Source organism: Bombina bombina, chromosome 8 (assembly GCF_027579735.1).
Source record: "Bombina bombina isolate aBomBom1 chromosome 8, aBomBom1.pri, whole genome shotgun sequence".
Taxonomy (NCBI): domain Eukaryota; kingdom Metazoa; phylum Chordata; class Amphibia; order Anura; family Bombinatoridae; genus Bombina; species Bombina bombina.
The window spans coordinates 29,143,621-29,156,299 of NC_069506.1; the positions used below are offsets into that span (position 1 = coordinate 29,143,621).

General features: G+C 36.3%; 1 protein-coding gene across 2 annotated transcripts; it reads right to left on the reverse strand.

The window, feature by feature from the left end:
* Positions 1 to 2,924: 2,924 nt before the first annotated feature.
* Positions 2,925 to 11,972, reverse strand: HSPB7 (heat shock protein family B (small) member 7). 2 transcript variants are annotated; one of them, XM_053690251.1, is made up of 3 exons: positions 11,624 to 11,972; positions 9,251 to 9,384; positions 2,925 to 4,056 (listed from the first exon to the last, which is right to left on the reverse strand). In XM_053690251.1, exons 1-3 carry the CDS (start codon positions 11,787 to 11,789, stop codon positions 3,871 to 3,873), a joined length of 486 nt encoding a protein of 161 aa, XP_053546226.1. In that variant the 5' UTR covers positions 11,790 to 11,972; the 3' UTR covers positions 2,925 to 3,870. The 2 variants fall into 2 exon arrangements, with proteins under 2 accessions (XP_053546226.1, XP_053546225.1); XM_053690250.1 differs by having other exon boundaries at positions 11,603 to 11,969.
* Between the last annotated feature and the right edge of the window lie 707 nt (positions 11,973 to 12,679).

Here is a 12,679-nt window from a genome sequence, read left to right on the forward strand (position 1 = left end):
GTATATGATTATATACATGTATATTTATGTGTTGATATGTGTATATGATTATATACATGTGTATATATATGTGTTGATATGTGTATATGATTATATACATGTATATTTATGTGTATATGATTATATACATGTATATTTATGTGTTGATATGTGTATATGATTATAAACATGTATATTTATGTGTATATGATTATAAACATGTATATTTATGAGTATATGATTATATACATGTATATTTATGTGTTGATATGTGTATATGATTATAAACATGTATATTTATGTGTATATGATTATAAACATGTATATTTATGAGTATATGATTATATACATGTATATTTATGTGTTGATATGTGTATATGATTATATACATGTATATTTATGTGTATATGATTATATACATGTATATTTATGTGTTGATATGTGTATATGATTATATACATGTATATTTGTGTTGATATGTGTATATGATTATATACATGTGTATATGATTATATACATGTATATTTATGTGTATATGATTATATACATGTATATTTATGTGTATATGATTATATACATGTATATTTATGTGTTGATATGTGTATATGATTATATACATGTATATTTATGTGTATATGATTATATACATGTATATTTATGTGTATATGATTATAAACATGTATATTTATGTGTTGATATGTGTATTAACACAGAAATATAAATGTGTTTTTTTACAATATAGATAATGATTATTCTCTTATAATTTCCATAAGAAAGCTAGGGAGTTTACAGAGTTTCCTTATAATAAATGAAAAGTGTGACAAAAACAAGTTGTGATCAGGCAAAATACACTGACCCATATTGCACCAATTTGCCCTAGAAAGAACTGCCAATAAACGGATAAAGGAATCAAATGTCATATAAACGCCATAAATATATTGTTTAAAGGACCAGTAAATACAGTATATTTGCATAAACAACAAACACATGATAACAAGATAATGCAATAGCACTTAGGGGCCTGTTTATTAAGCTCCGTATGGAGCTTGAAGCCCCGTGTTTCTGGCGAGCCTTCAGGCTCGCCAGAAACACAAGTTATGAAGCAGCGGTCTAAAGACTGCTGCTCCATAACCGGTCTAAAGACTGCTGCTCCATAACCGGTCAGCCTGCTCTGAGGAGGCGGACAGAGATCGCCGGAAATTAACCTGATCGAGTACGATCGGGTTAATTGACACCCCCTGCTAGCGGCCGATTGGCCACAAATCTGCTGGTGCAATGATAAATGCCGACAGCGTATGTCGGCATTTATCAATGTCCGGCGGACATGATCCGCAATATCGGTGCAATGATAAATGCAGACAGCGTATGTCGGCATTTATCAATGTCCGGCAGACATGATCCGCAATATCGGATCATGTCTGCTCGCACATTAGTAAATTGGCCCCTTAGTCTGAACTTCACGTGAGTAGTAGTTTTTTTTTTTTTGCTGACAAATTCTGTCTATTTCCACTCCCCTGTATCATGTGACAGCCATCAGCCAATCACAAATGCATATATGTATATTCTGTAAAATCTTGCACCTGCTCAGTAGGAGCTGGTGACTTAAAAAGTGTAAATATAAATTGGAAAGTTGTTGAAAACTGCAGGCTCTATCTGAATCATGAGAGTTTAATCTTTACTTATTTGTACCTTTAAAAAATAGTGTTATTTTGTTAGAGCATATTTTTAAACAAATCCCTTTCTTTTACTGTATTATCTCCTACAAAGTTGTGCTCCCATGCTACTTGAGATAAGGATACAGATGGTGAGCCAATCAAAATCCAGTAATACATAGTTGAGTATGGTCTAATTACCATCCTCAACTGAAGCAGAATTGAGGTGTTCAAAGAGCACAACTTTTAATATGTGTTTAATCCTTTTGAAGTAGTTATACACATTTTTAAAAAAATCTTTTTGGTAAAATATAGCCCTAGTCCTGATCAAAAACCAAATTCTCAATACCTGATGACACATTTACGGGGCCATTTTTTACTTTTCTAATTCCACAGCTAAAAGGACTTGATAAACTCCCAGACATGACTTTTTGACTTATTACTGAGTACCCCCAAAAAGTTTTTAAAATACCATTGGTTTTACCAATCAGTTTCAAACGCTACCTGCTCGATCAATTTACATGTTCAGATCCCTTAAAAAGAAATACATCTATACGGTTTCAGAGAAAAACAGGTTACAGGCACTAATCTTACCTATCACTCTTCACATACAAGTCCTTCAATCTGTGATGTAATTGCTAAACTCAAAAAATGTTGTTTGTCATTAATAATGCATATTAGATTTATGGATTAGGAAATCTGGAGATTAACAATGCAGATAATAATTCTGTGTTGTCTTCAGGGGTATTAACTGCAGAAGCATTTTGTGATTGTGATCACTGAAAAAAACTCAGTGATTGCGATCAACCCCATAATGTTCTAACAAAATAAAATATATTATTTTTTACACTTGAAATGTATCTTTGAAATAGGATAATAAATATAACAATATAGTCTACATCTTATAAGGAAGACAGCTGTCTTATAACATTTTAAAAAATGTTTTTGCAAAACGGCTGCATGTAGTGTTTTAAACATGTACACACTTGTGATAGCCTACCTATCTAATTTTTTAACCAAGGATACCAAGGGAACAAAGTAATTTTGATTATAGAAGTAAATTTAAAACATTGTTAAAAGGTATGCTATATCTGAACCTTCAAATAATAAAAATTGTGTTTCAAGTCCCTTTAATTATAATGTCATGTGATCCATAAATGTAGGGGGCAGAAAAAGGCAATAGGTGACTGCATATCGGCACCCAGGCAATTAGTTAGCCAGCCCTGGTTTGGAGAGAGGAATTGTTTATTGTGTGTGCAAATTTGATTATGTCACTCATTATATTAACTACTGTTTTTCAGTTGTTTATTTAAATGTTTTATTTAAATCTTAGTAAAAGTATTTATCTCTACGAAAAAACACAAATCAACACATACTTCGCAGGTTAGCTTTAACCAAATTCCCGTTCCTTTTTATGTATAACAGGGGTGGCAAACATGGACCTCCGCAGAAAGATTTCCGGTGGTGGGCAAAAAAATAAATACAGTGAACAAAATATCAGTAATAATATTTTCAGCAGGATAAAGTCGCTTGTTGTACACAGGAGCTGCACATCATTTTAAAAATATTGGCTTATTGGTATCAAAAGAGTGACACCAGTGGGTGCTTATGATTTAATATAAAGAGTGTAATTTCAGGAGAGGGCATTTGCCCATCATATCCCCCTCTTTGGATGCCCATGGTGTGTGCCAAATTAGCAATAACTTTCTAAAAGTTTTTCTTGCGGATAGTACCACGTAACCACCAGTGGTCAGCATTTTGGTAGTCTAGGGGCAGCACTGCATGTCACACATAAACAATATTATTTGCATGCCACCTTAGCAAGCATGCCAGTGTTTGGCACCCCTGATCTATAACATGTGAAATATCCCACAAAGCATTCTTTGCAACATATTTCAATGCTACCTGACTAGTTTTTTGGTGCCTACAGATGCTTGCTATGACCTACACATTGTTTTTGGAATGTCCATCCTAGCTATGAAACTTGTGTGTAATACAAAACTCACTACCAGTCCTTACACCAGCAGATGCTGCATTTGTTATGTACACAAGTGACAAACAAAAACTAAACACAGTTTGTGATGCAGTGCAAACCACTCATTAAAACCTTTGGTAAGTTCCTCATCAGTACAACCCCATCTAGGATGATTGTTTGGGTGTCCATACAAATCTTGAATATTTGATGAGCAAATGAGGCCAAAGCCCTCTGACCACCTGTTTCTGGAACTCATCACACTCTTTATATTTTGATCTCAGTCCGGAAAGTTTGCTGTAGGTGGTCAGCATGTTTGCTGGCATGTCTCTTTGCCTTGACAGTGAGTATGCCACTCTCTCCCAGGGCAGAGGTCACTGTGGTAGGATCCACATCTTCGGGCAGCTGACACTTGTGGGTAAATGTGTTCATTATTGTCCCATCCGCAGCCAGCTGAGGACAGAGCAAAACATCAGATTATATGGCAAGATACAAGGCCTCTATTTATGATAACCCAACTTTATTTGTTCTATAGCAGTGATATAACGTGAACGTGGACACAAACATCCAATAGAAATCAAAACAGTATGTAAAACAGGTAGCTATCCCATAACACTCCGCTTCCTTTTCTGCTCCCATGGGAAACCAATACATTTTCATACAAAATGCAAATAATAAATCTAAATGTTTAGATGCCAGCTTAATCTATATTCACTTCTATGAAAATGATATCAGACAAACAGGGTTACTAGATGTCCAGTATTTAACCTGGCTGTCCAGTGAAATCTGTGCAAATATACGGGACATCTATTTATTTATTTTTTTTCACCCTGGATGGCAGCAACATTTTAATGGTCTCTCTAGGCATTACAAACAGGTGTCAAGTCCTACAAAAAAAGTGTAGCAACTCACTAAGACTCCCACCCACTCACAATTAATATTGTTTTATACATACATACACACACACTGTATTTATATGTATATTATTTATACACTCTGTTTAATGAAAGTAAAATAAATCAAATGATGGGTTAAATGGCTGCCTTTGGGTCTGAGACTCCTCCTCTGTCACAGAGTCTCAACCACTTAAGGTGCAATAGTCCTATTTCTGCTGAGGTTTGCTAAATAACCCTGTAGCAAGCCACACAGAAATGTAAGCACTGTGTATTCCACACAGTGCGGGGTGATCACACAGCAGGACCCCTGACATGCTTGCATTTAGTGTATTGTAGGAAGTGTTACTGTCCATTACTAGAGGATCTCACTATCCCTATCCCTCTAACCAGATTGTGCTCCAGCTCCTCCCACCAGCAGCAGCAGTGTTTACTGAAGCGTTTCTGTTCGCTGAAAAGGGGAGACTTAGTTCCTCCAGCAAAAATAGTGCAGGAACTCTGTTCCCATGCGTTCCCACTGGACTTGACCCCTGATTACAAATATAGCCTAGAAAGATGTGGCACTTCATATGCACTATTCTGTTACTGGCAGCCAAAATACCCAACGTATATGTTATCCAAAGTCACAGGAGTGTTAAAAGACTGATCTGTGTGTGTTATTTTATTATACAATTTAATCAGCAAACTAGCGATTCATGCAAACAACAGGTAAATAACTGTACCAACAGAATCTGCTCAGATAACAGAGCATCAAAATGCAAACTAAATATTCTAAGATACTATATGGCAAGACAATCTTAAAGGGACAGCATAGTGTATTTTTCTTTCTCTCTCTTAAAGTATTCCTACTGCCAATTTTATACTCTTGAGTGTAGTATATTGTATATAAATAGCTCTGTTACCTATATTTTGAATGTTAAATTAGCCAATTTTCCCTGCTGAAACTGCATCCTATACTGAAAATTTCAGTAATGCAGTGGCTATAGAAAAGTTATGTAAACGATAGGAGACAGAAGACTTCACACTCCCAATGGAGGAGGGAGAGATTAAAAAAAATAAAAAATAAATTTGCAGTACAAACATTTATTGCATGAAACCAATAATGTGGCTACAGTGCTATAGTAAGAACACTGCAAGCACAATAATAATTATGGTAACAGGTACTTTATAACAATGTTGAGAGATTATCATTGGTTATTTTATGCCATGTGATCAGTAATGTATTTATGATGTAATTTGATGAAGGTGACATGTAGGTTCTTCTATTTGGTATGGTCAGTGATGCCATTGGTGACATCATGTGACATGTGATCATTGATATGATTGGTTAAGCAGTATGTGATGTCATCAATAAATCCAGAAAGAAAGTAAACTGTTTATTATAAATGTCTCAGCTTATGTGTGTTTAAAGGGATATGTTACCCATATGTTAAATCACTTGAAAGAGATGCCGTATTTCTGTAAAAAGCTAACTAGAAAATATCACACATCTCTATGTAAAAAAAGATGTTTTACCTCATAATTTACTCAGTAGCCACATCCAATTGCAATTGGACTTTAAGCAGCAAATATGGATGCTAGTCCTGGGACTTGCAAGGGAGTGTGCATCTGGCATTTCCCTCCTCAGTGTAAGGGGGGGGGGGGGATCACAGTAAAGCACAGTGTGACTTCAGCACTGATGAAACTGATTGTTTTTTTTTTCAACATGCAGATAACAGTAAAGAGTATATCTAAGGATAACTGCTCATAGAGCTCTTGCTGAAGAAATCTTGAGGTAAAATATTTTCATTCCTGTTTACTTGTTGGCTTTTAACACATGTGCTGCATCACTTTTGTGTAATTTAGCATATTAGCAAAATGTCCCTTTAAGTGAAAGTTATTATTTATTTGTTTGTTTTTTTCTTTTGTTGCCATAACTGACATAATGGTGAACATTGTAAGGTCTACAAATGCTCAGCTAATCCTCTGAACGATGTCGTCTACATCAGATGGCAGATCCCTCTCTATTGTCATAGCAACAATACTGTGGTAATAAGGGTATGGGCAAAACATTTATGTCTAGGAAGATTAAAACTTTTTACCATGTGTCCTTTCCCACTGCAGGTGAGTGGAAGCACGGTGGTAATTATTACTAATGGTTAGATTGAGCAAACAGCACCCTAAACAGTCCTGCTCTTGCCCTGGGACTCTCATATAACCCTGGCACAGCTAATATTTTAAGGTAACAATAGCAACCATTAAAGGACCATTTAATACAGTAGAATTGCATAATCAACAAATGCATAATAAAAAGACAATGCAAAAGCACTTTGTTTTATTTTCAAATGAGTAATAGATTTTCTTTGGACAAATGCCAAAATTTGTTACATTTTTCTATCCCCCTTGCATCATGTGACAGTCATTAGCCAATCACAAAATGCATATACATATAATTTGTGAATCTTGCACATGCTCAGTAGGAGCTGGTGCCTCAGAAAGTGTGTTTATAAAAAGATTGTGCACATTTAGATAATGGAAGTAGATTGCAACGTTGTTTAAAAATTGTATGTTCTATCTGAATCATGAGAGTTTCATTTTGACTTTAGTGTCCCTTTAAGGTATATATACACTGACCATTAAGGACCTGGGGATATATTTATTATGTAAGTTAACATTAATAACAAAAATTCCTATTTGTCTTATGGAATCCTGACCCAAGTAACCCCAAAAATATGAGGGGTTCAGGCACCAATAAATTAATCAAATGACTCACATGTAGGTCTCATGTTTTCAGCCCAACCCTGTATTGTTCTTCATCAGTTTTACTTCATCTCTTCTCAGTCTCTTTCTTACCTACTCTTAGGGTCATATTAAAGTAAAATACTTATTCCACCCAGGCTCTCTGTAAACACACAAATTAGTAATCCTCTAAATAAACACACAGATTCGTTGTTTTCTAAATGAACATTAAGGGCTCGATGGTCTAAAACAACCTGTATGGGGAGTGTCGAGATTATTTAAGGAATCTCACAAGTACTGTGAGGTCCAATATATACTGTAACTTTAGCTTGATAGCTGTTTATGTGAGAGACACCTACATTACAGTATAATGCTCAATAAAGCCCACAAAGATTTTGCTTTCTTTCTATGCCAGTGAGCTTTTGAGCATCAGACCCTTAGCCTGGAAGCGCTGTATATTGAATTCTCTTTAGAAACACATAGACCAGAAGGGCTCCCTAAACACAAACGAGTGATTCTCTATATGAACATGCAGATCAGTGTTCTCTATACAAACAGACAAACGTGGAGCTCTATATAAACACACAGATCAGTAATTCTCTATAGAAACACACAGACACGTGGAGTTCTACATAAACACACAGAACAGTGCATCTCTACAGAAACAAAGACAGGTGAGGTTCTACATAAACACAAAGATCAGTAATTCTCTATAGAAACACACAGACACGTGGAGTTCTACATAAACACAAAGAACAGTGCATCTCTACAGAAACAAAGACAGGTGAGGTTCTATATAAACACACAGATCAGTAATTCTCTATAGAAACACACAGACACGTGGAGTTCTACATAAACGCACAGAACAGTGCATCTCTACAGGAACAAAGACAGGTGAGGTTCTACATAAACACACAGATCAGTAATTCTCTATAGAAACACACAGACATGTGGAGTTCTACATAAACACACAGATCAGTGCATCTCTACAGAAACACAAAGACAGATGAGGTTCTATATAAACACACAGATCAGTAATTCTCTATAGAAACACACAGACACGTGGAGTTCTACATAAACACACAGATCAGTGCATCTCTACAGAAACACAAAGACAGGTGAGGTTCTATATAAACACACAGATCAGTAATTCTCTATAGAAACACACAGACACGTGGAGTTCTACATAAACACACAGATCAGTGCATCTCTACAGAAACACAAAGACAGGTGAGGTTCTATATAAACACACATAGAAGTAATTTTATATAGAAAGATTTGAAATACATAGACACGTAGGGGCCTATTTATTATTGTTGCGAGCGGACATGATATGATGTAGTGTATCATGTCTGCTGTCGGCATTTATCATTGCACCAGCAGTTCTTGTGAACTGCTGGTGCAATGCCGCCACCTGCAGATTCACGTCCAATTGGTCACTAGCGGGGGGTGTCTATCAACACGATCGTATTTGATCGGGTTGATTTCTGTCCACAGCCTCAGAGCAGGCGGACAAGTTATGGAGCAGCGGTCTTTAGACCGCTGATTCATAACTTCTGTTCAGGCTTGCCGGAAACAAGGGGCATCAAGCTCCATTCGGAGCTTGATAATTCGGCCCAGTAGAGTTCTACATAAACGCACAGAACAGTACATCTCTACAGAAACACAAAGTCAGATGAGGTTCTATATAAGCACACAGATCAGTAATTCTCTATAGAAACACACAGACACGTGGAGTTCTACATAAACACACAGATCAGTGCATCTCTACAGAAACACAAAGACAGGTGAGGTTCTATATAAACACACAGATCAGTAATTCTCTATAGAAACACTCAGACACGTAGAGTTCTATATATATATACCCACAGATTCCCTATACATAAAGGACAACATGTGAAGCTGTATAGAAATACACAGAGAGATCAGTCATTCTCTATAGAGACACACTAAAAGGCAGAGCACTTAAATACACACAGGTAAGCTTCTTAGTAGAAAAATACAGTTATCAGAAGTAAAATAAAAAACTCACTTACCTTCTCAGCATGGACCTCGATCTGGTTATTTGATGTGGTGACAATGATATCCTCAGGAGAAAAGTCTCTCACGTCCACCTCAAACTGATAAGTGTCCCCCAACGTCTTCACATTCCCAGCACCCCCTGCTCCAGCTGTGGGCAGAACACAAGTGTTTTTATATTTTGCTAACTAGGAAATATTGATCTCATTTTTCTTTCTATACACTGTTATTATTTTGTCTTTTACACGGATCTGCAGGGAGAAAAATGTCTCAGCATTTCTCTGAAAGGAAGAACTAACTATTTACTATAAGGCAGAACCGCAGAGTATGCACAATGCAGGATCACACTAATATATATGGGGAAAACACAGCAACTGAACATAATAATGGCAGGGAAAATAAATAAACCCTCCAGTCAGACAACTTTTGCCAATGCCTTTTTGACGTTTCTTCACACATTAGTGTATAACTTCCATGGGATTAGCGTTATTTCACTCTTAATAAAGCTCAGCCACCGAGATACTCCAATGAATATAACGGTTCCATGCATAAAGTTTTACAAAAATGGATGTTCAGTTAAATGTTGTCTGCTATTTTGTTTGTGTATTTTACTGTTGTAATTGCTAGTAAATAAAAAAACTCAGAATGCACAGTATGGCAGATCTCTCTAGTAGCCAAGGATATGTTATGAATCTGTATATAACAATGGTTAACTACTTAGATTGCACCCTTGCTGACATCCAGCAACTCACTCAACAATGCTGGTTTCAACTCAAATATTTTTTGCTTTGTCTCCTAGAGACCTTAAAGGGACATGTGGCTTAAAACTAAATTCCCCACTAAAAGGCTCATCATCATTTGTTTCAGAGTATTATTAATGAGCCAGATTCTACCTATATTTCAAATCCATATTCCATCTGTGGAATTCTATTGTAAACAATATGCACTCGCTATGCACTATTCATTATTGTAAGACCCCAACCTTAAAGGTACCAGCTGTCCTGTATTACGCAGTTCAAGGAGAAAGCCAAAGGAGGGAGAAGGGGTGGTTACAAAATAAAGGTAAATATATTAGAAGATGAACTCGCTCACCTATACCTCCTGGATACTTGATATTTAGCGTTGCCCTCAATTGTTTTCACCTTATTAAAGGGACATGAAACCGACATTTTTTCCTCTCATGATTAAGACACAGCATGCAATTTTAAACAACTTTCCAATTGACTTTTATTATCAAATTTGCTTCGTTCTCTCAATATCCTTTGTTGAAAAGCATATAAAAATAGGACCAGTAGCTGCTGATTGGTGGCTGCACATAGATGTGTGATTGGCTCACCCATGTGCATTGTTATTTCTACAACAAAAGGATATTTAAAGAATGAAGCAAATTAAATAATATAAGTAAATTGGAATATTGTTTAAAATTGTATTCTCTGAATCATGAAAGAAAATGTTTTGGTTTCATGTCCCTTTAAACTCTAAAACAATCCTCCTGTCACATTCTAAAGAAATTTGGCTTGATAGCTTCTGTTTCTCTTGTATAAAACCAGACACATAATCATGCTTAGGTGTGGGAGGCAGTTTGGGACTAACCGGGACCCCTAGCCCATTCTCCAGGGGTGCCATTCTTTACCTATGTATTTGACCCCTTTGCAAGGCTGTGTGCATTGCTGCTCCTGATTGGTTCCCCTTTTTCAAGAGGTTAAACTCATAGTTATCCAGGGTCAGTATTGCAAAAGTAAAGCAAATCATCTTTGCCATAGAATTTCCTTTTAAATGATAAAATTCACATTTAAAGCTGAAAAAAATGTAAAATATTTCCAAGGGATGCTACATAAATGGCACTTAGATTGACAAGTGCCATGATAGAAACCTACAGCAAGACAAGTGGTGCACACAGACCCAGCAGGTTGCAAAAGCCTATAGGGTACTGGTTATTTCACTTCTGTTCAGCACAATGTTTTGGGGAAACGTCTCCCCTTCTGCTATGTGTTTTTTTCCTTATCTTATCTCTTTGGATTAAAGGACCAGTAATTACAGTATATTTTCATAAACAACAAATGCATGATAAAAATACAATGCAACAGCACATAATCTGAATATAAAATGAGTAGTAGATTTTTTTTCTGACAAATTTCAAAGCTGTGTCTATTTTCACTCCTCCTGTACCATGTGACAGCCATCAGCCAATCACAAATGCATATACGTATATTCTGTGAATTCTTGCACATGCTCAGTAGGAGCTGGTGACTCAAAAAGTGTAAATATAAAAAGACTGTGCACATTTTGTTAATGGAAGTAAATTGGAAAGTTGTTTAAAATTGCTGCTATATCTGATTCATGAAAGTTTAATTTTGAATTGAGTGTACCTTTAAGTGACTCCAACTTGCCTGAGAATACCAGGGATTCGCCGTGTGGCCTCCTGAATTTACCAAATTCATCACCGAAGATGCCCAGAGACTTGTCCATTAATTTTTCCCCGGGATGACCGGTGGATGAGGTGCTTTGCTTGAAGCTGTGCTCAGATCGGAAAGCAGAGGAAGATTTCAGGTTCATTGAAATTAAACTTCTGTAATCAGCAGAGGAAACAGATTCAGAGACGAGAAACACAATGAGAAATACTAAACACAGTGCGGAGGAATGTGATACCGGCAGGTGCCTGTGTGTCTGTATGAACTTTCTAGCACATCATTGCTTATATACTAGTGTTCCAGCAAATCTCAGTTCTCCCACCCAGCCACTCGTTGGCCCTGCTATATTTAGGATAATGCAGCATACAGCAGCTGTGGAAAGTTTCTGTGCTGAGAGGTGGCTGTGACACTGCTATGATCAGACACAGAACCATGTGACCCTCATAACAGATAGCAAAATAGAACAGTGACCAACACAAACAATAGTTTCTATCAGCTCACCTGAGCCTATCTGGGCCCAGGGGGAATTCCATGTGCTCAAAGAAAAGGATTTTATGTGCTGCTTTTAGCAGTAAACAGATGATTACATTTAATACCTATTTACTAAAAGACATTTCTGTTGTGTTGCTATAGAATACCATATCAGCCAAGTGTAAACATTTTACAAACAAATTAACATTCTTTTTACGGCAATAATATTTTAATAGCCAAACGCTCCACACCGTATGCCTTATTTGGTGGAGTGAATCAGGGCTTTAGTTTGAAGACAGCAAGTCTAGTCGCTGTCATATAAACATATTATAACATATATAGTTTTGTAGTTGTTACCTGATCCAATAAATGACATATATGTAGCAGGGTTAACATTGTGAAATCTGCAGGTGAATGTTATAGGAATAGTAAATGCAGTAGATTTGCATAAACAACAAGTGCATGATAAAAAGACAATGCAATAACACTTAATCTGAACTTCAGATGAGTAGTAGATAAGTAGTAGATTTTTTTTTCTGACGAATTTCAGTTATGCCTATGTAT

Excerpts from the sequence above, each read along its gene's own strand:
- HSPB7 (XM_053690250.1), bottom strand. The coding sequence starts at position 11,789 with ATGAACCTGAAATCTTCCTCTGCTTTCCGATCTGAGCACAGCTTCAAG. Across the intron at positions 9,385-11,602 it reads CAAGTTGGAGTCACTTAAAG|CTGGAGCAGGGGGTGCTGGG; the intron begins GTACACTCAATT and ends TTCTGCCCACAG. Across the intron at positions 4,057-9,250 it reads TCGAGGTCCATGCTGAGAAG|CTGGCTGCGGATGGGACAAT; the intron begins GTAAGTGAGTTT and ends CTCTGTCCTCAG.